The sequence below is a fragment of the Chanodichthys erythropterus genome, chromosome 12 (assembly GCF_024489055.1).
Source record: "Chanodichthys erythropterus isolate Z2021 chromosome 12, ASM2448905v1, whole genome shotgun sequence".
NCBI classification, from domain to species: Eukaryota; Metazoa; Chordata; class Actinopteri; order Cypriniformes; family Xenocyprididae; genus Chanodichthys; species Chanodichthys erythropterus.
Genome location: NC_090232.1, coordinates 54,414,105 through 54,440,187, shown reverse-complemented (window position 1 = coordinate 54,440,187; position 26,083 = coordinate 54,414,105). Strand labels below are relative to the sequence as shown.

Below are 26,083 nucleotides of genomic sequence, written 5' to 3'. Positions count from 1 at the left end.
GCTCCCACAATGTCCCCCTCTATGGCTGCCCTAGTGGTAAACCTGTGTACTCCAAGAAAATATCTCATAGCTCTACTTTGGACCGCATTACATTCTGGAGCATCTTCAAAGCCCCATACTCCAGCAGCATAAAACAGCACAGATCTAACCATTGAATCATACAGTTTAGTAAATGTGTCAAAGCTCAGCTCGGGGCAGACCTTCATCTTATTAACCACATCTCCAAGTGCCAAGTTACAGAATACATCAGTAATGTTTGTCCAAAAAAGAATTCATAATCACTCTGATGTACAAAAAGCTTTTTAAAGTGAACTATTTGTGTTTTATCACCATTAATGGCAAGTCTCCATTTGTTACACCATTTATACATAATATCAAGCATCCTCTGTAGTATAAGTTTGAGGAGAAACTTTATATTAACTTTTCTCTCAGATCTTTTTCTGAAAAGGTCTCTGACAAAGAAGTGGCAACATATTTAAAGCATCTTTTTTGCTGAATCATGTAATGCATCTGTAATCGTTCCTGTTTATATTTAAAGTCTTGCCCATGTGATCACAAACACAAACTCACACAAGCTCACAGTCAGACTCTGGACTTCTGTTTGCAGATGACGAAATTCTCCAAACACCAGATCAGACACAGTTCGACACTCATCTTATTAACCTGTATTTCAGTACATTTTACTGTCCTGATAAATTAGGGTTGCTATTCTCCAAACCATTAATAAACACAGGAACATGCGCACAGTCGGATTCACTGTTAGGGTTTATTGAGGTTTAGGCGAGTAATCAAACTCATGCTCTGGCTGCTGTTTTCAATGTTTGTAGTTGTTCACTGAGATTATGTTTAAGGTGAGGCCAATATAGGCACGATTTGTAGGTTAGATCATGGGCTCCATGTTGGTCCAATCTGAATTAGCCCATACTGGCGTTAACTGAACCCATGGATGAACCCATGTAGGGCCCATATATACCTCAAACCCCTATCATGAAATATTGTCAGGGTGGCTGTACATAGTTAGAAAAATGTTTCAATTAATAGATAATCTATTTTATTGTATTGTAATGAATTTATTCTAATGTTTTGTGCTAAAATGTGTTATTTAAGATCTTCAATCGACAAGTATTGCTGGTTTATGTTCTCTATGGTGTTTTGAACTTTAAAGCACTTTTGCAGCAGAACAAACGCTTCCGTGCAGAAACACCATCACATGTTCTCAGGTTCTTCTGTGCATATCTGCTTCTTTCTGTGTTTAGTTTCATTCAGTCTCCACAAACAAACACATTAAATGTTTATTTAGCCAGTGAAGACACCACAGACAGCTATTGTTTTTGAGAATTATAATTACTGTAGATGAACCTAAACATTACGCCTACAAGAAGACATTTTGCACTTCTGAATAAACGTCTGTGGTTCCTAAATTAATGTAATTAGCCTGCATGTTTGACATGTTTTGATGTGAGGTAGGACATTATTTAGTCCCATTATGAATCTGTCTCCAGCGCGTAGCATTCCATGTGGTGAACGCAGGATTTGTGGTTCATGCACACAACTTCCTGGATAACAGGGAACATTCTCAGAAGGTTCTCTCAGTGTTTTGAACAAACGTTCTTTCAGTAACATTAATAGAACTTTTGTTTAAAGTTATCTGGTCTTTAATAATGTTCTGAAGCCATTAGCTCAAAAACATCTATACATTGTTCATGGAACTATTTTAACTGAAGCGTTAAGATGTAACGTTCAGAGAACATTCAAAAGTAACATAATGTTTGCAAAATGTTAAAATGGAATGTTCCCTTTACATTCATATAACCAAGAAAAAGTGTTTTTAAAAAATGACATTTTGAACATTCAGACTGTTATCACGTTATTGATACCACACTGAGTTCAATAAAACAGATAAGCTCTCTCTGTGATGTGTGTGTGTGTGTGTGTGCTGATAGGAGGAATATCTGTGCAGATTGTGTGATAGAAAGAGAGGAGGAGTGTAAAACACTGATCCAGACAGAGAAAGATCTCCAGTTCATCATGAATGTCCGAACCGCAGCGCTGATTCTCTCTGTCCTGCACGCAGGTGAAGCAGTCTCTCTCTTTCTTTCATTTTGAATACATTTTTTAGGTGTAAATCCAAAGATTTTAGTTTTGAAAACTTTTGTGCTGTATATTTTTCAGTTAAGGTAAGTAAGTTTTAATTTTCCTAAATATATTTTGTTTGTATCTTGTTTTAGTTTCATCTGGTTTCAGTAGCAGTGTTATTTCACTCATAATGCAGCGGCACACATTTGATGTCACTTTATGAGATATGATTAGTTGTTTTGTGCCTCAGACAGATGCTTTGTTTAATTGGCTTTAATTGTTTTGGTTTTTTTTTTTTGACAAAATACAGTGATAGTCAAATGTCAGGCTGTTGAGACTGATTAAATCACACCATGCAACACTAAGAGCAAATTATTTATTTGTATTTTTGCAGCAATTTTTAAACTTTTGCAATATTTTTCAGCTTTGCTTGCTGATATCCTGATAATAAATAAATGTATTAAATGAGATCAGATCACGCTCACTGGTTTAGTTTGCACATTAAGTGATTCTGTTGTCCTAAAAACAGAATGTGTTTGATTTTTGCTTGTGTTTGTTTACCAGAGCAGTACAGAAGGTCAGCGAGAGCAATGGGTTCGTCTGACAAAGACTCGAAAATGAAATCAGACAAATCTGAAATTAAAGATGTTCTCAATCATGTCGTCTATCTCAGAGGTTTTCAAACTGGGGGTCACAGGGAAGTGACGGGGGACTGTGGAATAGTCTAGAAAAAAACTGTAAAAAAAAAAATAGAGTAATGAAATAAATATATTATTATAAAATAATTAATTCAAATAAATAATAAAAATGAGATTAATAAGGATACTAGGGAAGGATAAAAAAAATATATAAAACCATCTTGAGATTAAAGTCATTATAATGCAAGATTAAACTTAGAGAAAAAAAGTCTAAATACAATGTTGAGAAAAAAATCCCAAAGTTGTGTTTAGAGAAAAAATAAATTAAATTTCGAGTAACATAATGACTTTATTCTCAAAATTGAACAACTTTAGTCTTGAGATGTTGTTTTTTTAATTAATTATTACTTGACCCAAATCCTCTTTTGTAGGATACAAATAAAATGCAATTAAAATAAATGAATAAATATTAAAAATTAAAATAAATAAGAAAACAATAATACATAAATAATACATTTAACAATACAGTACAATAGTAAAAAAAACAACAACATATACTAAATATTTTTCAAGTAATGCTTTAAATTGGTGTATTTTGTCTATAGTTTGCATTATTAATCCAATTTACATTCATTTGCATTTTTCACAATACATATAGTTTCAAAGCAGCGTTACAGAATATGCATGTTTCCACATATTAAGAGTAATCTGTTATCAGAAGTAATGTCCATATGGCAGAAATACAGTACAGTTATAGGATCATTAGTTCTGTTACTTTCCTGTTTACTACTGTAAATCTGCTTTGAAACTATAAATCACTATGAAAATAAAGGCGACTTGACTATAGCACATATTGGGTCTTTAAATATACATGAAAATATATAGCTGCCTTTTAAATAGTAGGGTAGGGTCCCACAATTGCTGGTCCATGGCCTCTGAAAGATTGAAACCCCCTGATGTAACTTACAGTAAGGCTGAAAGGTGTGAAATGTGTTTGACTCCAACATGAATGTTGTGTGCTCATGTTAGTATGTGGTCAGAGTCCTGTTGTGTCCGTCCGGCCGCGAACGGCTGCGGTTAAACTCGGAGAGACCGTCAGTTTTAACTGCCGTGTGACGAGCGGATCACAGCCCATCCAGCTGGAGTGGAAGAGGATCAACAACCAGCCGCTGGGAGGTGCGTTCACATCACTAACCATCTGAGAAGAATATGAGAAAAACACAATTTACTGGGGAAAAATGAATAGAACACCATTGCTGAAGGTTCTTCATGGAACCATCAATGCCAATAAAGAACCTTCATTTTTTCAGAGATCATAATGTCATTTTACTTAGAGATCAGATTATGGCTTTAATGAATTTACTTGTTATGCTGTAATTTGTCACAGATAACATTAAGCTTGGACCTGATGGTGCCGTCCTGACCATTGCCAATGTCCGTCTCAATAACCAGGGCGGGTATCGCTGCATTGCGACCAATGCCCAGGGAAAATCCACCATCACGGCCACCCTGAGCATCAACCGTGAGTCCAATGTGTTAAAGTAGGCATGGAAGGGAAGGTGCTCTAGTCTTTTCTTCCCTTTAGTGACTTCTATTGAGTGAAACTGAGCTTGTATGGCGGGGCTTGATTTTGTCAATTGAATGGATGGTTGTTGTTTGCTATTGGTGGATCTAATGTGAGTGACAGGTTGCCCCTCCCTCGTAATTAGAGAAGAGAAGAGATGAACTAAAAGAAAAAGTCCAGAATTTGCAAAGATCAAAAGCTAGAATAATAATAATGTGCAAAAATATAAATGACCAGAGAGAAAATGACGTTAGTTTCTTAATTTCCAGGTTTGATTTAATTAACCTCTCATGCTTCACTTCACTAGTGTTTTCTGTCAAAATGACTACCTGACTACACCAGAAGGGCATTTCTGACATGTAAAACAACATTAAACATCCAACCAAAGTTCACATGCTGCATTTTGAGACATAGCGGGTAAAAACTGAAACTCAGATGAAACAAAAATGAAAACGAAAGATAAATGGAATAAACGCTATTTGAGAAAAATTAAAACTAAAAACAAACCTGGGGGAAATAAAATCAAAAATACAAAAAAATAATAAAAATAAAATGCAAGTCACCTGTATGATGAGTGTTTGTTCATTCAGAGCCTCCAAAGGTGCGCGTGACGCCGTCCGGGCCGCTGACGGTTCGAGCGGGAAAGAGCGTGACTCTCGCCTGCAGCGTCTCAGGGAAGCCACGCCCCTCTGTCAGCTGGTACAAACAGCAAGGAGGAAGTGAGACGGAGCTTGTTTCCACGACAACAGACACCACCGCATCACTACAGGTGTGAAATATATTTCAATTATGACAACTCTTGAAATAGTTATAGCACGTTATTGAACAATGTTACAGACACACTGCTGTGAGCATCAGTCCTGTAGCAGATCTAGGCAGGTGGAGCTGGGGAGGTGGAGGGGTCATTTTAGGTTTCATTCACAGGCTTTTGCCACACCTCTCTCTCACTTGCCTCCCAAAGGTGACAGTGATGGCAGCAGAGGATGCTGGGATATTTGTATGCCGTGCTCAGAGCAGGGAGGGGCTTGCTGAGGGGCGGGTGGAGCTGGAACTGGAGGGCGGAGCCTCGGCTCCACAGGCCTCGGTTACAGACACAGATCTCACGGCTGTGGAGGGTCAGAGCGTCACTATGCACTGCCACGCCACCGGTAACAGCACTCTCAGGAACATTGAACATCCTTAACTTAGCATCAGCTTAACATTTAAAGTCATAATGAAATGTAAGTAGCGGCAGATCTATTCTTGTGTATTGTGGGATTTGGTTCTGTACATCAGTTCAGATGTGGACGTTGCATTCAAAAATGCAGATCGAGTTATGACATTTTGATTAAAAACTACATGGACAAAAATTATTTAAAAATGAATAAAAGTGGAATATGATTAAAAATATGAAAAAATCTGGGAAAATATTGCACTTTTATTCAAAATTACGAGGTCAAAAGTATTTTTAAAAAGTTAAAGGCGACCTTTAATGAAAAATATGAAAAACCTGAAAAAATATGACATTTTTGTTGATTAAATTTACGAGATCAAAACAGTGTTGTTTTAGTATCATTAATATACTATTATAGTTTTCAGCTATTATTATAAATTCATTTTTATTTTTTGTTTCATTGTTAGCTTGCTTTTGTAATTTAGTCATGTTTTGTCATTTTTGTTAGTTTGTGTTTTTTAAAGTAAGTTTATGTAGTTTTTGTTCATTTTTATTTCAGTAATTTTAGTACTATGAGAACCTTTGGCAACTAACTAAAAAAAAAAAAAAATTTAGATTTTTGTATTTTATTTTATTGCAGTTAACATTTATTTTATTTCAATAAACATTTTTTAATAGTTTTAGTTTTTGTTAACTATAATAACCCTGGGTCCAAAAAAATGTTTTGATTAAAAATATGTTTGTTTTTTGAAAATTTATATTTGTATTAAAAGTTATGAGGGCCAAAAAAAAAAGAAAATATAAAAAATTAAACATATGCATAGATAAATCATTCACAATAAGATTAATAACATGCATTTATAAAATAGACGGTAAATTTTCCATTTCATGCCGAATTTAAAGATACTGTTAGCTTTTTTTTTGTAAACAGAAACACAAATGAATGAATGTGGCCGGCACTATTTCAGCCAATCAAAAACGCTCTCTTCCTGCATGTTCAGGTTTGCGGAAGTCAGGTTGGATGACATGTTTTTAGGAGGATGGGTTTTTTTGGAGGGAAAGATAACAGCATTCCATAAGTCTGTTCAGTGAATTCATGACCTCATTAAAATTCCTCTGTGTTTTTCACAGGTTCACCCACTCCGGTCATTTCCTGGTCGAAGCTGCGGGCGCCGTTGCCATGGCAGCACAAGGTGAGCGGCGGGAGTCTGACCCTCAGTAACGTGGGACGACAAGACTCAGGTACAGAGTGAGCGAGTGAATGCGTGCTTTATATATAGGATGAATACTGAACTAATATTGCTGCTTAAAAAATTAGTTTTTTTTTTAATTATTTGCCTGAAATTGTTTCTACACATTTTTAAGTGTATAGTCAAGTCACATTTATTTAAAGCAAAACAGAAAATAAAGAAGAAATATCAGTAGTGAAGGTACACTATATAATTATTGGCCCCCCAATGGTTAAAAACAAAACTACATGCATTTTATGGAAGAACATTGCTTTGAGTAAGACAAAAACATGTTTTGGAAGATGTACTGATTTATTGCTTAAAATGTGGTTAATTTTAAACAAAAAAACTTACATAGTGTACCTATCTAATGTTGCATAACTCTTCAGTTATGAAACAAATACATTTCAGGTGTAAAGCAGCACAACAGAAGACAATAGTTTCATTATTCAGCTCAATTTAGTTCAAATTTTCTTATATATTTACATGCATTCTCGAATAATAAACACTGTGCTATGAAATATACTGAACATTTCAATGTCAAGTCAAACTCCAGCAGTGAATGTTCTTTAGCTAACGTTCTCTGAAAGTTATGAACAAGCATTCTTCCAGTAACATTAATAGTGTTCGTTCAACGTTATCTAGTCTTTAATAATGTTCTCAAAACGTCAGAACAAAAACGTTATTTATACATCATTCATGGGATGCTTTTCTGAAGTTTTAGTTGGATGTTCGTCTGACATTTTTTAGATGTTACAAATTGTTTCAGAGAACATTTAAATAATGTTCCCATATTTAAAGAATGATAAAATTGAATGTTTCCTTTTTTGTTGGCTGTGAAAAAAGCGCACTTATTTAAAGGAAAATTACAAAAATGACTCTGATTCTGAACTTATGCAAGTTTCTGATGTAAGATTGACTAAGGAAAATAATAAAATTATATAAAATGTATGATTCAACCCCTTTGTAACAACAGACTATCAGAGTCATTTCAGGGTCATTCTCTCTCTCTCTCTCTCAGGTCAGTACATCTGTAACGCCACGAACTCGGCGGGCTTCAGCGAGGCCTACGTGCAGCTGGAGGTGGACTGTGAGTGACAGAAATAAACTCTTATCACTGCTGACCTTGTTGTCGCCGACAGAGGTTTACATTTTAGTCAGAATTCATGCGTGAGCTCTGAGAGCTGGTCACAGGTCAATGTAGATGGCAAACGTTGACTTTAGGCTGATACTGTAAGACATCTGAGCTGAACCCACATCAGCTGCGGTCACTGAACTTTGAGCAGATCCCGAGCAGCCAAAGCAAACCTGAAAGAGTCACATTTGAGGAAAAAGCATCAGGGGTGAGTTTAGTTTCACATAAATTAAAGAAGAGTACAGTTGAGTTTTTAAATCAGAGCAGCACAGACAGATCACTGGGGCGCAGTGAGGGATCGGGGTGAAAGAGCCTGTGTGTAAACAATAAGGGAGTGTGGGGAAACATCACTCAATTTACAATGAATTATGCTTCATATTACATTAGCTCTCTTGTCTCCTCCTCAGCACCTCCGTATGCCACCATACTGATGGATGAGACTGTCGTTCGTCCTGGCGATGCCTTGCGTCTGCAGTGTCTCGCTCACGGCACTCATCCAATCCGCTTCCGCTGGATGCGTGTGGGCGGAGCCTCCATGTCATCGGGGGCGGAGTCCACCAAAGACGGTCTGCTGAAGATCCCTCGGCTGAAAGCGTCAGACAGCGGGACGTATAAATGTGTGGCGACCAATCACGTGGGATCCAGCGAAGCACTGACCAAAGTCATTGTGAGAGGTGCGTGAAACTCTGAGAAGACTTTTACAATATGTTCTTCATAAGTAAAATGCTCTGGAAATGACTAGGACTTTATTAAGTAGTTAAAATAATGTTTATGTCATTAAATGCTCGTTTCATCTTTCTCTCTCCTTTGTCTTTATCTCCCAACAGCTTAATTACAGACCATCCTGCTGATTGTAAAAATCTGCCCATTAATTATGAGGACATGAAAGACTTCAGACCTACAAGTCGATGAAGCTCAAAGACGAAACAAACATGTGATGTTTTGCTATGGTGTTCAGAACACCAGTTTTGTCTGTATGTATTCTGCTATTTTGAATATTTCTGAAATGACACAGTTGAATAGATGCTTTACGTTTGGCACTCAAGTCAAATAAACATAATGAAGGTCACCATCATAGGACTGTGTGTTTACACTGTTTTAACCTGTCTGCTAACGGGGAGTTATTTACTGGAAAAATAAACATTTTTCGGTGGATTTCCACAAATTCATTACAAAAAACAAAACAAAACGAAGACTGGCAGCGTATAATATATATAGCTGCGAGCAGCAATTATTGGGGTTCAAGCACTTTAAGGCCTGTTGTTAAGACATGTTTTAATTTGCAAGCCTGTAACCATCTCGATCATAGATGGAAAAGATAATTTACAGCCAATTTACCATTGGAGATTTATTGAGGTTGAGCTAAAAACCTAGGACTAGTTCGCCTAAGTTGGTTTTTGAAATAATCTCCAGTATTTAATGAACAATTAGATGTACAGCGGCGGAGGAAGTAAAGTTGCTCATAATGAGGAGCTCTACCATGTGGTGGGCACATGGAAAAGTCGCGCGATAAACTATACAAAAACGCGAAGGTGCCCCCCCCCCCGACAGGCCCAGCAGGTTTCATTCTGTGGTGCGTTTCCCAAAGCGAACTATGGTCGCAAGTTCCGTCGTTACCAATAGAGTTCAATGGGACTTGCGATTTTGTATTAATTTTGTATTAATGGTGAAGTAGTTATAACCATTTTCCTGTTTTTTTCCTGTTATAGCACCATTTGAGTAAAAGTTCAGACTCCAGAGAATTTCGCTGCATTGGTTTAGGTCCAATCAGGCCAAAAACTTAGGACTACTTTGCAAAATTAGGTTTTTCAACAAATACAAAATCCCCTAAGACACTAGACACTTGAGTCTACGCCTAACAGTTTAGGAATCACGAGCCATTTGATACTTTTGGCCGCTGTAGCGCCCCCGTAAAGCTGAATTGGGCGAGCCTTGGTGATGTTGTAGATGGTGTGAGTACTACCAGCGCTCAAAGTTTCAAGTCTCTATGACTAACGGTTTGGTCTGCTCAATCACTTGTAGGAGAGAATGCTGATGCTTGGAAATTTTAACAATTACAATAGGGTTTCAGCGCTACACACTTGAACTTCTAATGATGTAATAATCTACTGTATTTGATCCGATTTAACCTTTTACCATACTTAGAGTGATTTTACTAGACATTTAACATGTTTTCAGTGTAGAATATGTCGATGTCATGGAGTACGTTTTCATAACGACCAATTGATGGCAATATATTAAACACTGTACAAACCAACACAACCTGCTGAACGTCAGATATAAAACTGGACCCCCCTTATTTCTGCTGGGCCACAGTAATAACATCTGGTCACTTCCTGCCCAAAGGTCACGTTAACATCTCTGTTGCTGCTCGATCTTGAAGAGAAATTAAGACATAGTGTCGGCTGTGGGTGGACCAAAAATTCTAAAAATGTTACATTTTTAAAAAAATAATATTTAAATTAAATTAATTAAAAAAAACAAAATTTTTTCAAAATAAAAAATAAATGCTGTTCTTTGCATTTTCCATTGATCTGTAAATCCTGAAAAACAATTTGTCATGTTAAGTCAACATTTTTTAGCTGTATGTACACATAACCCTCATCATCAAAGTGAAAATAACATTTAAAAACATTCTGGAGGATTATTAAAAATGAAAAAAACTAGAATAACAGGGTTGGAAAAGTCATCAGTCCCCTGATTAAATACTGCTCTCTTCAAGTCCGCAGATTTTCTTTAGGATATAAGTCAGGGCTCTGACTTGGCCACTCAAGGACATTCACCTTCCTGTCCTTTGATTCACATTAAAGGTGATAGAGAGGATTTTTTCATCGACTGAGAATCCAAAGACTGTTACTGAGTTTCAAAGGAACGCCTCCCAAAACTCGTGCACCTAATAAATAGTCTTTTATCAGACAAAGAACAGCAGGTAGGTATATTAGGCTGTTGTCACTTTAAAGCCCAGAACACACCAGGCTGACGCCGACGAACTAGTGGCAACATAAGGGATTGGCAACATCTGGGTCCAAAGTTGCCCTGACACACCAAACCAACGCTTGACACCTGACGGCCAAGTAGCACGTCCGTTCTGCAACCTGGCATTAGCTGAACAACCAATCAGAATGATTAGATGACCTGATGAACCGACGAGCTCAACATGTCAAATCAGCCGAAAAAAAGCTGACGAGTACCAACTTCAGCCGACGGTGCGGAGCACACTGAGAAAATTTAGTTGGCCAATCATCGGCTTGGTGAGTTCCGGGCTTTAGGCCAAACACACAGATCCCTTATACTGATACAGATCTGGTTTACCCCCAACTGTTAGCTTTCACTTGAGACATAACTGGTAAATGAACCATAATTTTGACAATCGCATATGTTATCGACAATTCAAGCACAACAAGATGTAAAAGAGAACCGTTCGCAATTGCATGGTGAGAAACATGGCATTAATTTTATGAAGAAACGAGAATACTTTTGTACATTAGAGAATTTTTCATTAATTTCTAACCAGTAAATAATGTTCTACAGACATTCTAGTTTTAGTTTTCTTTTTTTTTTCTTAGAAACATAAAATAACATTCCCCGAATACTGCAAAAGTGTTTTTTTACACAACCTAAAAACATTACATGTTGAAGCTATGATGATTCTGGCTCAGCGTGTTTCTTCTGGTGACTCTGAAGACCCCATTTAAAAGAGAATCTCTCGCCGCAGATGGAGCAGCGGTAAGGTTTCTCTCCTGTATGCATTCGCTCATGGACCTTCATGGCACTTGAACGAGCAAAAGCCTTGTCGCAATGTGAGCATTTAAAAGGTTTTTCTCCTGTATGAGTCCTCTGATGTATTTTTAAGTCACTTAGCATATAAAAGCCCTTCCCACAATCACCACAGCGATACGGTCTTTCTCCAGTGTGAACTCTGAGATGAACTTTAAAAGGATATGGACTAGCAAAGCTCTTCCCGCAGTAGGAGCACAGGTACGGTTTCTCTCCGGTGTGAATCCTCTCATGGGTTTTCCGGTGAGTCGAATGTTTGAATCGTTTCTCACAGTATGAACACTGATGGGGTTTGAATTCAGAGTGTATTTTTTGGTGTGACTTTAGAAGAGTTGAGTTTGTAAAGGTGTTCCCACATTCACTGCACTGATACGGCCTCTCATTAGTGTACTGGAGTAAATGGTTCTTTAGAGCTGATCCGAGATTAAAGCTCTTCTCGCAGTGAGGGTACGGCTTTTCACCCGTGTGGATTCTCATATGACATGTAAGATGTGCGTTGGTGCGAAAATATTTGTTACAAACGTCGCACTGTAAAGTCTTTTCACTGTGTGTGTTTATATGAGCTCTCATACTAGTGGTGAAAAAATCCTTCCCGCACTGTTCGCAGTGAAACTCCTTCTTCACGGTGTGCTCTTTTGAATGAAGTTTCCTCTCTGCATAAGTAGAATAGCTGATGTTGCATATCTTGCAGGTGAAATCTTTCTGTTCTGAGTGTTTTCTTTTACGTCTCGCTAAATTTTCCTTTTTGCCGAATGTTTTTCCACAAGAGAAACTCTTCCTTGTCCATCGCTTTTTGGATGTAGAGGCAGTTTCTCCATCAGAAGATGAACCAGCGTCTGCAAGGAACATAATGAGCATAAAATATCTAACATTTTCAATAACATCTAGAGATGAACAATCAGTCAAAATAAAATTAATTGATATATCTTAGTGCGGTTATCAAACTTCAAACACTGCACAATAAATTCCCCAGGGTTAAAGGGATAGTTCACCCAAAAATGAAAATTTGATGTTTATCTGCTTACCCCCAGGGCATCCAAGATGTAGATGACTTTTTTTCTTCAGTTGAACGCAAATTATGATTTTTAACTGCAACTGCTGCCGTCTGTCAGTCAAATAATAGCAGTGATTGGGAACTTGAACAATAAGAGTCGAAAAAACTTCCATAGACAAATCCAAATTAAACCCTGCGGCTCGTGACGGCACATTGATGTCCTAAGACACGAAACGATCAGTTTGTGCGAGAAACCGAACAGTATTTATATATTTTTTTACCTCTAATACACCACTATGTCCAACTTCGTTCAGCTTCCGGCTAGTGAGGTCGGATCGCGCTCTGACAACGGAAGTGATGTCTCACGCTCATTGAAGTATATGGGCGAGACATCACTTCCGTCATCACAACGCGTTTTTTGACCTCACTAACAGGAAGCTGAACGAAGTTGGACATAGTGGTGTATTAGAGGTAAAAATTATATAAATAATGTTTGGTTTCTTGCACAAACCGATCATTTCGTGTCTTAGGACATCAATGTGTCGTCACGAGCCGCAGGGTTTAATTTTGATTTGTCTAAGCAAGTTTTATTTACTGTTATAGTTGAAGTTCCCATCCACTGCTATTATTTGACTGACAGACGGCAGCGCTTGCAGTTAAAAATCATAATTTGCGTTCGACTGAAGAAAAAAAGTCACCTACATCTTGGATGCACTGGGGGTAAGCAGATAAACATCAAATTTTCATTTTTGGGTGAACTATCCCTTTAAATAAACACGGGAACCACCAGAGTGTTTAAAGTAACACTGAAGCAGTGATAGGAAGACAAACTTGGAGAAAAAGGCAACTACCCTGCTGCTAGAATGCATCTACTGATCATGGTAGTGATATTTCCACTCAGGATCGATCACTTATGTGTTACCTGGCTGCCAGTTTCTCCGTAGCTTGCTAAGCACACTATTCGAATGATGTGAACACAAATGAGTGATAAAGTTAAAAGAAATATCTGGTCATCTTTCATAGCGCAGTCGCTATTTGCATCTCGTAACGTCTGTAAACTCTTGCCTTACCAAGGCAACAACTGACACCTTTGTATTACACTGCGGGCTCCGTTATCGCAGCACCACAGTAGAAAACAAAACCATATCCGTACCGGCCGTCTCGGCACTAAATGCAACGCTTAAGCAGCTTGGCCCGATGGAAAAGCGGCTTCACCAGTCTTGGGAAATTCAACGTCTCATACGTTTTCGAACTGAAACCGAGCGCAAACAGTGTTGGGAGTGAGTAATCTGTTAAAGTGCTCGCACCTGATTTCTGTTGATATGCGCACTTCATTGCTGTTCGTACTGGTTAAATATTACAGGATACTAATAAAAGAAATTAGGTATGATGATGTGTGTAATGGTGTAGCAGTGGTGTCCCATTTCTTAGGGGAATATTTTCATCCCTACACCTTGCCACTCTGTTTCAAGAGGCAAGGGGAAGGGCGAAGGGGTATAAAATAGAATTGGGATTGACTTTATGTAACATGGTAAAAAATAATGATATTGATAATGTGTTTGAAAAGATTGTTTATAAAGCTGTTCATATCTAAACATTAAAACTCTCTGTAGATTAGCGGCAGAACACAGATTTGAATGTCACAATTTTATTTTTGTTAAGGGTTTAATATATGGCAAAACTACTAGAATTCCCAACAAAAGCTGCTGCTGCTGCTGTCAGAACATACATGATATTTTAACATTTCAATAATAATTCTGTTAAATCAGCATATCTGGTTATAAAAGGAAGAAACATACCTGAAGGAACAAAGTCATCATCATCATTCTGATCTTCATCATCAACTTCATTATTCTGTTATTCTTCTTCATCCTCCTCCGCATGGCTCTGTTGTTGTTCCTCTTCTGTTTTTTCTCCTCTGCTCCCTTCATCATCATCCTCATCATTCCCATCATCCTCATTATTCCCATCTTCATCATCATTATTCCCATCTTGCTCTTCCTCCTCCTCATGTCTCTGTTGTTGTTCCTCTGCTGTGGTTTTTATCAGGTTCCTGCAGTCCACCAGTTTGACGGAGCACATCTTCAGCGGCGTCTGCAGCGTCTGCTGTTCTCCAGCGTTACAGTCAGAGGTTTGATCAGCGGATCCATGATCCTGAGCGTCAGTATAACACAGTAAAGTGAGGCTGAGCTCTGAGTCCTGTGTGTCTCTGGATCTCCAGACTGAATCCTGAGCTTCTGTCCTGTCAGTCACACACACTGAAACCTTCTCCAGATCCTGACAAACACAAATAAACAACAACCTGTTGATATTAGCCTCATTACTCAGCAGTTATCTCTATCTCTATATTGGTGATTAGATTAGCATATTTAGCTGCTGGTTTAATTTGAGATGTGCATAAGAAGTGAGAAGCTAACAAAACTTTGGTTTGATTGAGCTGAAGGATGAAATGAGCCGCTCAAACCTCTCTGTTGGGTTTGTCTCCTCTTTCTCTCAGCTTTGCCTCCAGTGACGCCACCTCTTTCTTCAGCTGACAGATTTCACTGATGAAATCCTCAATATCCAGCATGGACAGATCAGTTCCTACTGATTTACAGCAGATCACATCCATCTGTGCTTTCATGCTCAAGATCTGAACACAAACACATCATTATTACTAAAAGAAGCATTGATAATGAACTGAAAACTAAAGCTTCAAACAGCGATAAAAGGGCCCTTGCACACATGCCACCACCACCTGGTGGCTTTAGGAAAACAGAGCATGGTGGGCAATATGCTTATAAGTACATAAATAAATATAGGAGGACTACGTCAGTCATTTGTATTTGCCAAAATTCCTGCTACCAGCTGGTGGCGATATAACAATAAATGAATTTTGCCAATTTTGTAGATGTCTTCAGACCAGGCCTCTTCTCAAACACGTGAAGTTTGGGGCAGATTGAACATTGTATGCCCGAGGTACAACAACTTCCCATTTAAAGGTGTTAATCACTTACATCAGGACTTAGCCAAGTGTTACATGATTTGTGTAGTGTTTCTAATGTGTTTTACTTCATGCCATATTTAAATGTGTTTCTGGGAGTGAATTACAGTGTGAAGCATGTCATTTCCTGTTGTTAACAGGTGGTGCTATGACTAACTGAATACTGGCTTGTACAGTATCTCACAGAAGTGAGTACACCCCTAACATTTCTATAAATATTTTATTATATCTTTTCACGTGACAACACTGAAGAAACACTAACTCGTTGTTGTTACAAGACCTTTGGTGTGAATGGGGAGCAGGTGTGTTAAATTTGGTGTTATTGCTCTCGCTCTCTCATACTGGTCACTGGAAGTTCAACATGGCACCTCATGGCAAAGAACCCTCTGAGGATCTGAGAAAAAAAGAGTTGTTGTTTTACATAAAGATGGCGTAGGCTATAAGAAGATTGCCAAGACCCTGAAACTGAGCTGCAGCATGGTGGCCAAGACCATACAGTGGTTTAACAGGACAGGTTTCACTCAGAACAGACCTCGTCATGGTCGACCAAAGAAGTTGAGTGCACATACTCAGCATCATATCCATAGGTTGTGTTTGGGAAATAGACGTATGAGTGCTGCCAGCATTGCTGCAGAGGTTGAAGGGGTGGGGGGGTGGATGTCAGCCTGCCAGTGCTCAGACCATACGCCGCACACTGCATCAAATTGGTCTGCACGGCTGTCGTCCCAGAAGGAATCCTCTTCTAAACATGATGCACAAGAAAGCCTGCAAACAGTTTGCTGAAGACAAGCAGACTAAGGACATGGATTACTTAAACCATGTCATGTGGTCTGATGAGACCAAGAAAAACTTATTTGGTTCAGATGGTGTCAAGCGTGTGTAGCGGCAACCAGGTGAGGAGTACAAAGACAAGTGTGTCTTGCCTACAGTCAAGCATGGTGGTGGGAGTGTCATGGTTTGGGGCTGCATGAGTGCTGCCGGCACTGGGGAGCTACAGTTCATTCAGGGAACCGTGAATGAGCAGAGCATGATACCCTCCCTCTGGAGACTGGGCCGCAGGGCAGTATTCCAACATGATAACGACCCCAAACACACCTCCAAGACGACCACTGCCTTGCTAAAGAAGCTGAAGGTAAAGGTGATGGACTGGCCAAGCGTGTCTCCAAACCTAATCCCTATTGAGCATCTGTGGGGCATCCTCAAATGGAAGAATTTCAACAATTATTACAAATTATTTTATTAATTATTAGGCTAAAATGTAAATATTCTGACAGTGATACTTCATAACCACAGGTAAAACCATACATGGCTACTCACTACCATAGTCAAATTATATTATATTCTATAGTCAAGTCACCTTTATTTATATAGCTCTTTTTACAATGCAGATTGTGTCAAAGCAGCTTTACATTGATAACTGGTACATAATTTTTGCTGCACAGCAGCTCTTAAAGAATAGTGTCAATGCAGGCAGATCAAAGCACTGTTGAATAAATGTCAAGAATACTGTTGAATATCAAATGTCAAGTCAAATGTCAAGTGTCCCCAACTAAGCAAGCCAAACAATATATAGGCCTATAAACAGTGCCTAAACACAAACTACAACCAAATGAATCCAAATATATAGTATATAGCTGTACAGCTGCAGGCCACAATATCTAACCAAATTTAGCCACACTGCCAGGAAAAGAGGAGGAGTGAGCCTGGGGTACCGTGGACCAGATGAATATTATTGGCAGGCTGGATTTGGCCCGCGGGCCGCCAGTTGACGAGCCCTACTCTAGATCTCGCATTTTAACGTCACAAAGACCTTTAGATTAGACTGACAAAATATGATGCTTTGTCTGATAAAATCTCTGGGAGGAGTTCATTAAAATACAATGTCTGGAAATGGCAAATACTGCAACAATTTTGCAGAGAAAATTCAAAATATCTCACTTCTATAACTCTACAACAAGTAAATCCACTTCACCAGCTAATTGTTTTTCAGCAGCGATGCCATAGAAATGTACAGAGCTACCGCAAAAACAGAAGTTCAAAGACAATGTTATAAAGATGGCGGTGTGCTTGTTTCTCTGGCTCATAAGGTCTATAGAGTCTTGTTGCACTCTTACTTCAATTTAGACTGTTGATAACAGCAAATTCATCTTTCAGAGCTAAGCTACTGTAACATACGAATAAGGTTAGCCAACCATATTACAGATTGTTACTCTCACAATTTCCTATGATAATTAATGTTAGCACACATCTTTAGTAAGCTATTACTTCATGTCTGAAAATTAACATTAATTTTTTACAAGCATCTACCTCAGATTTTGGTGTTTGTTAGCATTAGGGTTCATTTTGTTTGATATGGCGAACCACAGATTTGAAACAAAAATGTGTAAAACTTCGAAGCTTCATGAAACAGTGTTTTGAAATCACCCATCACTATACAGGTGCTGGTCATACAATTAGAATATCATCAAAAAGTTGATTTATTTCACTAATTCCATTCAAAAAGTGAAACTTGTATATTATATTCATTCGTTACACACACTGATATATTTAAAATGTTTTTTTCTTTTAATTTTGATGATTTTAACTGACAACTAAGGAAAATCCCAAATTCAGTATCTCAGAAAATTAGAATGTGAAAAGGTTCAATATTGAAGAGGGTGAATAATTATATGACGGAAATTTAAATTTGGGGTGTACTAAACCTTTAATATCAATCAAACAACAAAAGACAGAGACAATCACTCACTGCTCTTTAATAAATTTAATACGGGTTAATTCTAATTAATTTATACAAATAAATATGTTTGCTTTAAAGATAATGTTGTATGAAAGTTGTTATAAACAATGAATATATTATTCTTTGAAAATGAATATGTTCAAATTTTAATATAATTCATAACAGGTTATTAGGTGTTTCCTCCAGGACTATAATAATGGGTTTGGAAATTTTAGAGAAATTCTTAATTAATGCACTACAATGTAACTCAATTTTATTCAATGAAATCCAAAAATTTTATATTTAGTCACCTGAAACTAGACAAACAATTCAGATGACTAAAAGAAAATGGCATTTTAGTTAAAAGGTTATGACTAAAACTAATTAAAAATAATAAGAAATTGTTATGGTTGTCATAGCAAAACCACCCCTTACAAAAATTAAGCATAGTTTTACTACAAATAAAACCAAAACACCATGTTATAGTTAAACAATGCTACCACAAATTAACAATGATTTTACTACACCAGAATTTAAACATTGTGTTTGTAGTAAAATTACAGTTATTGGCAATCAAACACGGTGTGGTTACTGTACTCTTTTCATAAGGCGAGCAGCCGAGGAAAAGGTTCATTAAATTAATTAAAAATAGAGTCAGAAAAGCAGCAAAAAAAGCACACAAACAGCTAAAACGCATAAATAATGTCAAACAAATGAAACACTCACCGTGAGGGCTCCAGCCTTTCTTTCTTTAGTGGTTTTACCGGTAGACTAAAGAACGTCACAGCGCCTCCTACAGTACGAGTGATGGAGTTTGAAGAGAAGAAGTGAAGAGCCTCACTAAACCTAAATTGTCATTAAAAATACGTGTTTCAATGGTGTTGCCAAGAGACTGATATCATATCTTTACGTAATTATTCAAGAAAGACATCAATAAAAGAATATTAGTTAATCATCCAGGAAATGGAAATGATCATGCACCATTTTTTTTGTCACTGGTGTTATCTTACTTTTTTTGCAATATTAAAGGTTTTTATGAAATGTTTGGGCACATTCAGTCAGAGTTAAAGAAAAATAATGATAATGGAACAAATAAGGAGATTGTGTGTTATTTATTTTAATCAGGTTTGTTAAGTGTGACTGAATGATGTCAGTTAATTTGCACAACCATGTATTTGCTAACAATGAAAATATTTGAAAAGCAGTTATAAACAAGTAATGATGCAGTCCTTTAAATCTTAATTCTAGAGTCGGGCACAATTCAGTGGATGTAAAATTATTATGTCAAATGTGACACATTTTATTTAATGTGACAGACAAAACAAAACAGTAACACCAGTGACATCCATATAAGATCCACATTCTTCAATTATAATTAAGTAGATTAAATTATTACATTTGGCATTCAATCAAAGACTATCATTAATACTTAGTGAAAGCAGTAAAAGATCATAAACAACATTTTCACAATGTCTGTAAAATACGCTGTTAACCGCTGCTTCTCAGCTGCACTCAATTTAGCCACACCTGACCAAAGGAGGATTGACCATGAGAAAGAAAAGTTAGAATCACAAAATATTGTGCTATTTTATGCAAAAGAACTAAATGAACAGCTTTGAATAAGGTTTATCTATAAACTGGAGTCTGGTGTTCCTGATCACCAGTGACAATTTTCATGAAAAATGCATTTTACAAAATTAAGTAGTTTAATCCATTTGTATTCTAGTGTTTTTTAATTCCCTAACAATAAAGTAGGTCATACTAGTGAAATATGAAATCATGAGATAAATGAGAATATTTATATAATATTTATTATATAAAGTCAAGAGATGTCATCAGTGTGATTTTTATTTCAAAATAACAGATTTGTGTTAAACTGTAACACCAGTGACAACTCAAGGGGACCACAACTTTCAATATACAGTATGTTTTATAATATATGTTTGGCATTGTTTTTTTTTTGTCATTTACGTAATATATTTGATAGTTATGTATAGATTGTTGTATTTTAAATGTTAAAAAAACCTGTTTCTGACCTCAAAGTAAAGCACTTTCCCTCTGTACGAAAGCTTCTGTGGTGCTTGGAATCTATATAATTGACCCTTTGCCGGGAGTTTGATTGACAAGCGATCTAACCGATCAGAATGCCGAACACGCCATTTTGTCCGACAAAGCAGTCAGGAGTTAGAAGATTAACCTCAGTGGAGTTAAATTTGAAAAATGGTGTGTATTGACGTCTTTCCGCATTTGAAACAACATTCCTTCTGATGTTCATGCATGTTTATTTGATGCTATAAATTAATTAGTAGGAAGAGATGATCGTTCACGAGCCGCTTGAGCTGAGGTGCTACAGCAATCTGTCACGACACATTAAAGAGCCACAGAACTCTTTTTATTGTTTGAATTTCTTTAAAAATTACACCATTTGAAAGCTAGGACTTTAATATCATAAGTAACCTGCTCTGTCTTGTCTGTCGACGTGTTGTCAGTGTCCTCTTTGATCCGCAATGTATTTTTCACTGTGTAGCGTGACAGCACCACCGCTTGTCGGACAAAGCAACAGTACAGAACCTTATAACAGGGCGGGTTTTTGCGAAGGGTCAATTATTTAAAAAAACAAATATTGCCACACTGACGATCAACAAGGTGTATTTGTTCAAATAACATTGTTTCATTTTAAAATATAAAGAAATTGTAGTAGTGTTTTTCAAGTGTAATATTTCTATAAAGGCTAAGAAAAAAAAAAAAAGGACATTTCTGTACAAAGACCCATATCTATATATTAACATGATGAAGCTATGATGATTCTGGTTCAGCGTGTTTCTTCTTGTGACTCCGAAATCCCCATTTAAAAGAGAATCTCTCGCCGCAGATGGAGCAGCGGTAAGGTTTCTCTCCTGTATGCATTCGCTCATGGACCTTCATGGCACTTGAATGAGCAAAAGCCTTGTCGCAATGTGAGCATTTATAAGGTTTTTCTCCTGTATGAGTCCTCTGATGTATTTTTAAGTCACTTAGCATATAAAAGCCCTTCCCACAATCACTACAGTGATACGGTCTTTCTCCAGTGTGAACTCTGAGATGAACTTTAAAACAATATGGATTAGAAAAGCTCTTCCCGCAGTAGGAGCACAGGTACGGTTTCTCTCCGGTGTGAATCCTCTCATGGGTTTTCCAGTGAGTCGAATGATGGAATCGTTTCTCACAGTATGAACACTGATACAATTTGAAATCAGAGTGTATTTTTTGGTGTACCTTCAGAGAAGTCGAGTCCTTAAAGGTGTTCCCACATTCACTGCACTGATACGGCCTCTCATTGGTGTGTTGGAGTAGATGTTTCTTTAGAACTGATCCGAGATTAAAGCTTTTCTCGCAGTGAGGGCACTGGTACGCCCTCGCATCGGTGTGTATGAATACATGGCTCTTCAGATGGGATCTCTGGCCAAAGCTCATCTCGCAGTGAGGGCACTGGTACGGCTTTTCACCCGTGTGGATTCTCATATGACTTGAAAGTTGTGGGTTGGTGCGGAAATATTTGTTACACACATTGCATTGTAAAGTCTTTTCACTGTGTGTGTTTATATGACCTCTCATATTATAAGGAGTGGTGAAAAAATCCTTCCCGCACTGTTCGCAGTGAAACTCCTTCTTCACGGTGTGCTCTTTTGAATGAAGTTTCCTCTCTGCATAAGTAGGAAAGCTGAGGTCGCATATCTTGCAGGTGAAGTCTTTCTGTTCAGTGTGTTTTCTCTCATGTCTCGCTAAATTTTCTTGTTTGCTGAATGTTTTTTTACAGGAGAAACTATTCACTTTCTGTCGCTCTTTGGATGTAGACACAGTTTCTCCATCAGAAGATGAACCAGCGCTGTTATCTGAAAGGAACAAAATGGGCATAAAATACCTAACATTTTCAATAACTTCTAGAGCTGAACAATCAGTCAAAATAAAATGTAAACTAATAAGTCTTAGTGAGGTTATCAAACTGCAAAGGCGGCACAGTAAATTTTCTGGTGTTAAATTAACACTGCCTGCTTTTTTTCAGCACACAATAAAAACTACAAATGCCAAAGTGTGATTCAACATGGTCTTTTTGTTTATCACTAGCACATGATGATGATGTTTTAATCTTCTATAGAAATGTGCATTGTAGCCTATGAGTCAGTCTACATGCTTGTAATGATCTTATAGGATTGCTAAAATCGTGCAGTGTATCGCAGGCTTTAGTCTGGGGGATGTGGCCTGATTCGAGGCTTCTCTTAACTGACTTTTTGTCCAAAAAAGGAGAATCATCTGGCAATGTTGATGATCCTCCATTTATTTTCTTGAGAAGTCACGTTTGACCTCCTAGAGATCTCGTCTCACTGAAAATGTTACAGTTGACAGGTGCGTGGTCTCTCACTTCTAGTGTATGAATTTGGAGGATTATAATGAAACTGCCCTTACACTATATTGTCAAACGTATTGTGACACCCCGTCAAATCACTGAATTCAGGTGTTCCAATCACTTCCATGGCCACAGGTGTATAAAATCAAGCACCTAGGCATGCAGACTGCTTCTACAAACATTTGTGAAAGAATGGGTTGCTCTCAGGAGCTCAGTGAATTCAAGCGTGGTGACCAATCACGCATCTCTGTCTGGTAATCCGATGGACGAGCCTGGATTTGGCGGCTCCAGGAGAACAGTACTTGCCTGACTGCATTGTGCCAAGTGTAAAGTTTGGTGGAGGGGGATTATGGTGTGGGGTTGTTTTTCAGGGGTTGGGCTTGAACCCTTAGTTCCAGTGAAAGGAACTCTTAATGCTTCAGCATACCAAGACATTTTGGACAATTTCACTGATTGAGTCCCACTGTTCAAATTTCAAATCGCATTATTGCAGGCCCTTCAAATAGGTCATATGAGACTATTCAACAACAACAATATTTGTCAATTTTTTATTGTTGATAATATCGACTAATCGTTTCATCCCTAGTCAGTGTCATTATTTTGTCTCAAGATGAACAACAGTATTTTTTTTTTCTAGGGCACATTTATAAAAGCTACTTAAATGTCCTAATTGAACTAAGGCCTAATCCTGGCTTAGTCTAAGCCCGGTCTGTGAAACCGGGCCACAAACTCTGATGTGCAGCACTGATATTTTATAGGCGTGCAGGTCATGATTTGTTGTCTCAGTGCTGTCTCAGTGTCTCAAACTGGTAGAATTCACAACAAAAGCTGCTCCACATGAATGTAGGTCAGAACATACATGATCATTTTAACATTTCAATAATAATTCTGTTAAATCAGCATATCTGGTTATAAAAGGAAGAAACATACCTGAATGAACAAAGTCATCATCATCATTCTGATCTTCATTATCAACTTCATTATTCTGATATTCTTCATCATCATCCTCCTCGTGTCTCTGTTGTTGTTCCTCTTCTGTTTTTTCTCCTCTGGTCCCTTTATCATCATCCTCATCATTCCCATCATCATCATCATTCCCATTATCAATACCATCCTCCTCCTCCTCATGTCTCTGTTGTTGTTCCTCTGCTGTGTTTTTTTCTCCTCTGCTCTCTATCAGGTTCCTGCAGTCCACCAGTTTGACGGAGCACATCTTCAGCGGCGTCTGCAGCATCTGCTGTTCTCCAGCGTTACAGTCAGAGGTTTGATCAGCGGATCCATGATCCTGAGCGTCAGTATAACACAGTAAAGTGAGGCTGAGCTCTGAGTCCTGTGTGTCTCTGGATCTCCAGACTGAATCCTGAGCTTCTGTCCCGTCAGTCACACACACTGAAACCTTCTCCAGATCCTGACAAACACAAATAAACAACAACCTGTTGATATTAGCCTCATTACTCAGCAGTTATCTCTAGTGGTTATATTGGTGATTAGATTAGCATATTTAGCTGCTGGTTTAATTTGAGATGTGCGTAAGAAGTGAGAAGCTAACAAAACTTTGGTTTGATTGAGCTGAAGGATGAAATGAGCCGCTCAAACCTCTCTGTTGGGTTTGTCTCCTCTTTCTCTCAGCTTTGCCTCCAGTGACGCCACCTCTTTCTTCAGCTGACAGATTTCACTGATGAAATCCTCAATATCCAGCATGGACAGATCAGTTCCTACTGATTTACAGCAGATCACATCCATCTGTGCTTTCATGCTCAACATCTGAACACAAACACATCATCATTACTAAAAGATGCATTGATAATGAACTGAAAATTAAAGCTTCAAACAGCGATAAAAGGGCCCTCGCAAACATGCCACCACCCGGTGGCTTTAGGAAAACAGAGCATGGTGGGCAATATGCTTATAAGAATATAAATAAATATAGAAGGACTACATCAGTCATTTGTATTTGCCAAAATTCCTGCTACCAGCTGGTGGCGATATAACTATAACTAAATTTTGCCAATTTTGTAGATGTCTTCAGACCAGGACTCTTCTCAAACAGTTTGGGGCAGATTGGACATTGTATGCCTGAGGTACAACAACTTCCCGTTTGGAGGTGTTAATCTCTTACATCAGGACTTAGCCAAGTGATACATGATTTAACGTGTTTCTAACATGTTTTACTTCATGGCACATTTAAATGTGTTTCTGGGAGTGAATTACAGTGTGAAGCATGACATTTCCTGTTGTTAACAGGTGGTGCTATGACTGAATATTAGCTTGTACAGTATCTCACAGAAGTGAGTACACCCCTTACATTTTTGTAAATATTTTGTTATATCTTTTCATGTGACAACTCGTTAGTGTTACAAGGTGTCAGGTGTGAATGGGGAGCAGGTGTGTTAAATTTGGTGTTATCACTCTCACTCTCTCATACTGGTCACTGGAAGTTCAACATGGCACTTAATGGCAAAGAACCCTCTGAGGATCTGAAAAAAAGAATCATTGCTCTACATAAAGATGGCGTAGGCTATAAGAAGATTGCAAGATCCTGAAACTCAGCTGCAGCACAGTGGCCAAGTCCTTACAGCAGTTTAACAGGACAGGTTTCACTCAGAACAGGCCTCGTCATGGTCGACCAAAGAAGTTGAGTGCACGTGCTCAGCGTCATATCCAGAGGTTGTGTTTGGGAAATAGATGTATGAGTGCTGCCAGCATTGCTGCAGAGGTTTAAGGGGTTGGGGGTCAGCCTGTCAGTGCTCAGACCATACGCTGCACACTGCATCAAATTGGTCTGCATGGCTGTCATCCCAGAAGAAAGCCTCTTCTAAAGATGATGCACAAGAAAGCCCGCAAACAGTTTGCTGAAAACAAACAGACTAAGGACATGGATTACTGGAACCATGTCCTGTGGTCTGCTGTGACCAAGAAAAACTTATTTGGTTCAGATGGTGTCAAGCGTGTGTGGCGACATCCAGGTAAGGAGTACAAAGACAAGTGTGTCTTGCCTACAGTCAAGCATGATGGTGGGACTGTCATGGTTTGGGGCTGCATGAGTGCTCCCGGCACTGGGGAGCTACAGTTCATTCAGGAAACCATGAATGAGCAGAGGATTATCCCTTTGGAGACTGGGCCGTAGGGCAGTATTCCAACATGATAACGACCCCAAACACACCTCCAAGATGACCACTGCCTTGCTAAATCTGAATCTAATCTAATCTAAAGAAGCTGAGGGTAAAGGTGATGGACTGGCCAACCATGTCTCCAGACCTGAACCCTATTGAGCACCTGTGGGGCATCCTCAAATGGAAGGTGGAGGAGCGCAAGGTCTCTAACCTCCATCAGCTCTGTGAGGCCGTCATGGAGGAGTGGAAGAGGACTCCAGTGGTAACCTGTGAAGCTCTGGTGAACTCCATGCCCAAGAGGGTTAAGGCAGTGCTGGAAAA

The 26,083-nt window shown here is 38.3% G+C and overlaps 4 protein-coding genes across 5 annotated transcripts; 1 reads left to right on the top strand and 3 right to left on the bottom strand.

Moving 5' to 3' along the window:
* Nucleotides 1–1,951: 1,951 nt before the first annotated feature.
* On the top strand, nucleotides 1,952–8,888 carry LOC137031928 (basement membrane-specific heparan sulfate proteoglycan core protein-like). The gene is made up of 9 exons (XM_067403317.1): nucleotides 1,952–2,074; nucleotides 3,744–3,890; nucleotides 4,102–4,236; nucleotides 4,869–5,047; nucleotides 5,240–5,426; nucleotides 6,563–6,673; nucleotides 7,682–7,750; nucleotides 8,203–8,469; nucleotides 8,623–8,888. Exons 1-9 carry the CDS (start codon nucleotides 2,029–2,031, stop codon nucleotides 8,625–8,627), a joined length of 1,146 nt encoding a protein of 381 aa, XP_067259418.1. The 5' UTR covers nucleotides 1,952–2,028; the 3' UTR covers nucleotides 8,628–8,888.
* A 2,345-nt stretch (nucleotides 8,889–11,233) lies between these two features.
* On the bottom strand, nucleotides 11,234–12,421 carry LOC137032479 (zinc finger protein 45-like). The gene has a single exon (XM_067404243.1). It carries the CDS (start codon nucleotides 12,419–12,421, stop codon nucleotides 11,435–11,437), a length of 987 nt encoding a protein of 328 aa, XP_067260344.1. The 3' UTR covers nucleotides 11,234–11,434.
* LOC137031935 (nucleolin-like) lies at nucleotides 12,278–19,017 on the bottom strand. Of its 2 annotated transcripts, XM_067403324.1 has the most exons (5): nucleotides 18,992–19,017; nucleotides 15,812–15,943; nucleotides 15,031–15,198; nucleotides 14,366–14,843; nucleotides 12,278–12,408 (listed from the first exon to the last, which is right to left on the bottom strand). In XM_067403324.1, exons 3-4 carry the CDS (start codon nucleotides 15,187–15,189, stop codon nucleotides 14,424–14,426), a joined length of 579 nt encoding a protein of 192 aa, XP_067259425.1. In that variant the 5' UTR covers nucleotides 15,190–15,198; nucleotides 15,812–15,943; nucleotides 18,992–19,017; the 3' UTR covers nucleotides 12,278–12,408; nucleotides 14,366–14,423. The 2 variants fall into 2 exon arrangements, with proteins under 2 accessions (XP_067259425.1, XP_067259426.1); XM_067403325.1 differs by lacking the exon at nucleotides 18,992–19,017 and having other exon boundaries at nucleotides 15,830–15,944.
* Nucleotides 19,018–19,856: 839 nt separating this feature from the next.
* Nucleotides 19,857–25,446, bottom strand: LOC137032478 (zinc finger protein ZFP2-like). Its single transcript, XM_067404242.1, has 5 exons — nucleotides 25,226–25,446; nucleotides 25,065–25,080; nucleotides 24,246–24,413; nucleotides 23,580–24,057; nucleotides 19,857–22,137 (listed from the first exon to the last, which is right to left on the bottom strand). The coding sequence occupies exons 1-5, from the start codon at nucleotides 25,444–25,446 to the stop codon at nucleotides 21,062–21,064; spliced, it is 1,959 nt and encodes a 652-aa protein (XP_067260343.1). The 3' UTR covers nucleotides 19,857–21,061.
* Between the last annotated feature and the right edge of the window lie 637 nt (nucleotides 25,447–26,083).

Excerpts from the sequence above, each read along its gene's own strand:
- LOC137031928 (XM_067403317.1), top strand. The coding sequence starts at position 2,029 with ATGAATGTCCGAACCGCAGCGCTGATTCTCTCTGTCCTGCACGCAG. Across the intron at positions 2,075-3,743 it reads TCTCTCTGTCCTGCACGCAG|TATGTGGTCAGAGTCCTGTT; the intron begins GTGAAGCAGTCT and ends TGCTCATGTTAG. Across the intron at positions 5,427-6,562 it reads TATGCACTGCCACGCCACCG|GTTCACCCACTCCGGTCATT; the intron begins GTAACAGCACTC and ends TGTTTTTCACAG.
- LOC137032479 (XM_067404243.1), bottom strand. The coding sequence starts at position 12,421 with ATGTTCCTTGCAGACGCTGGTTCATCTTCTGATGGAGAAACTGCCTCT.
- LOC137031935 (XM_067403324.1), bottom strand. The coding sequence starts at position 15,189 with ATGAAAGCACAGATGGATGTGATCTGCTGTAAATCAGTAGGAACTGAT. Across the intron at positions 14,844-15,030 it reads GAGACAAACCCAACAGAGAG|GATCTGGAGAAGGTTTCAGT; the intron begins GTTTGAGCGGCT and ends TGTGTTTGTCAG.
- LOC137032478 (XM_067404242.1), bottom strand. The coding sequence starts at position 25,446 with ATGACAGCCATGCAGACCAATTTGATGCAGTGTGCAGCGTATGGTCTG. Across the intron at positions 24,058-24,245 it reads GAGACAAACCCAACAGAGAG|GATCTGGAGAAGGTTTCAGT; the intron begins GTTTGAGCGGCT and ends TGTGTTTGTCAG. Across the intron at positions 22,138-23,579 it reads TGATGACTTTGTTCATTCAG|ATAACAGCGCTGGTTCATCT; the intron begins GTATGTTTCTTC and ends TGTTCCTTTCAG.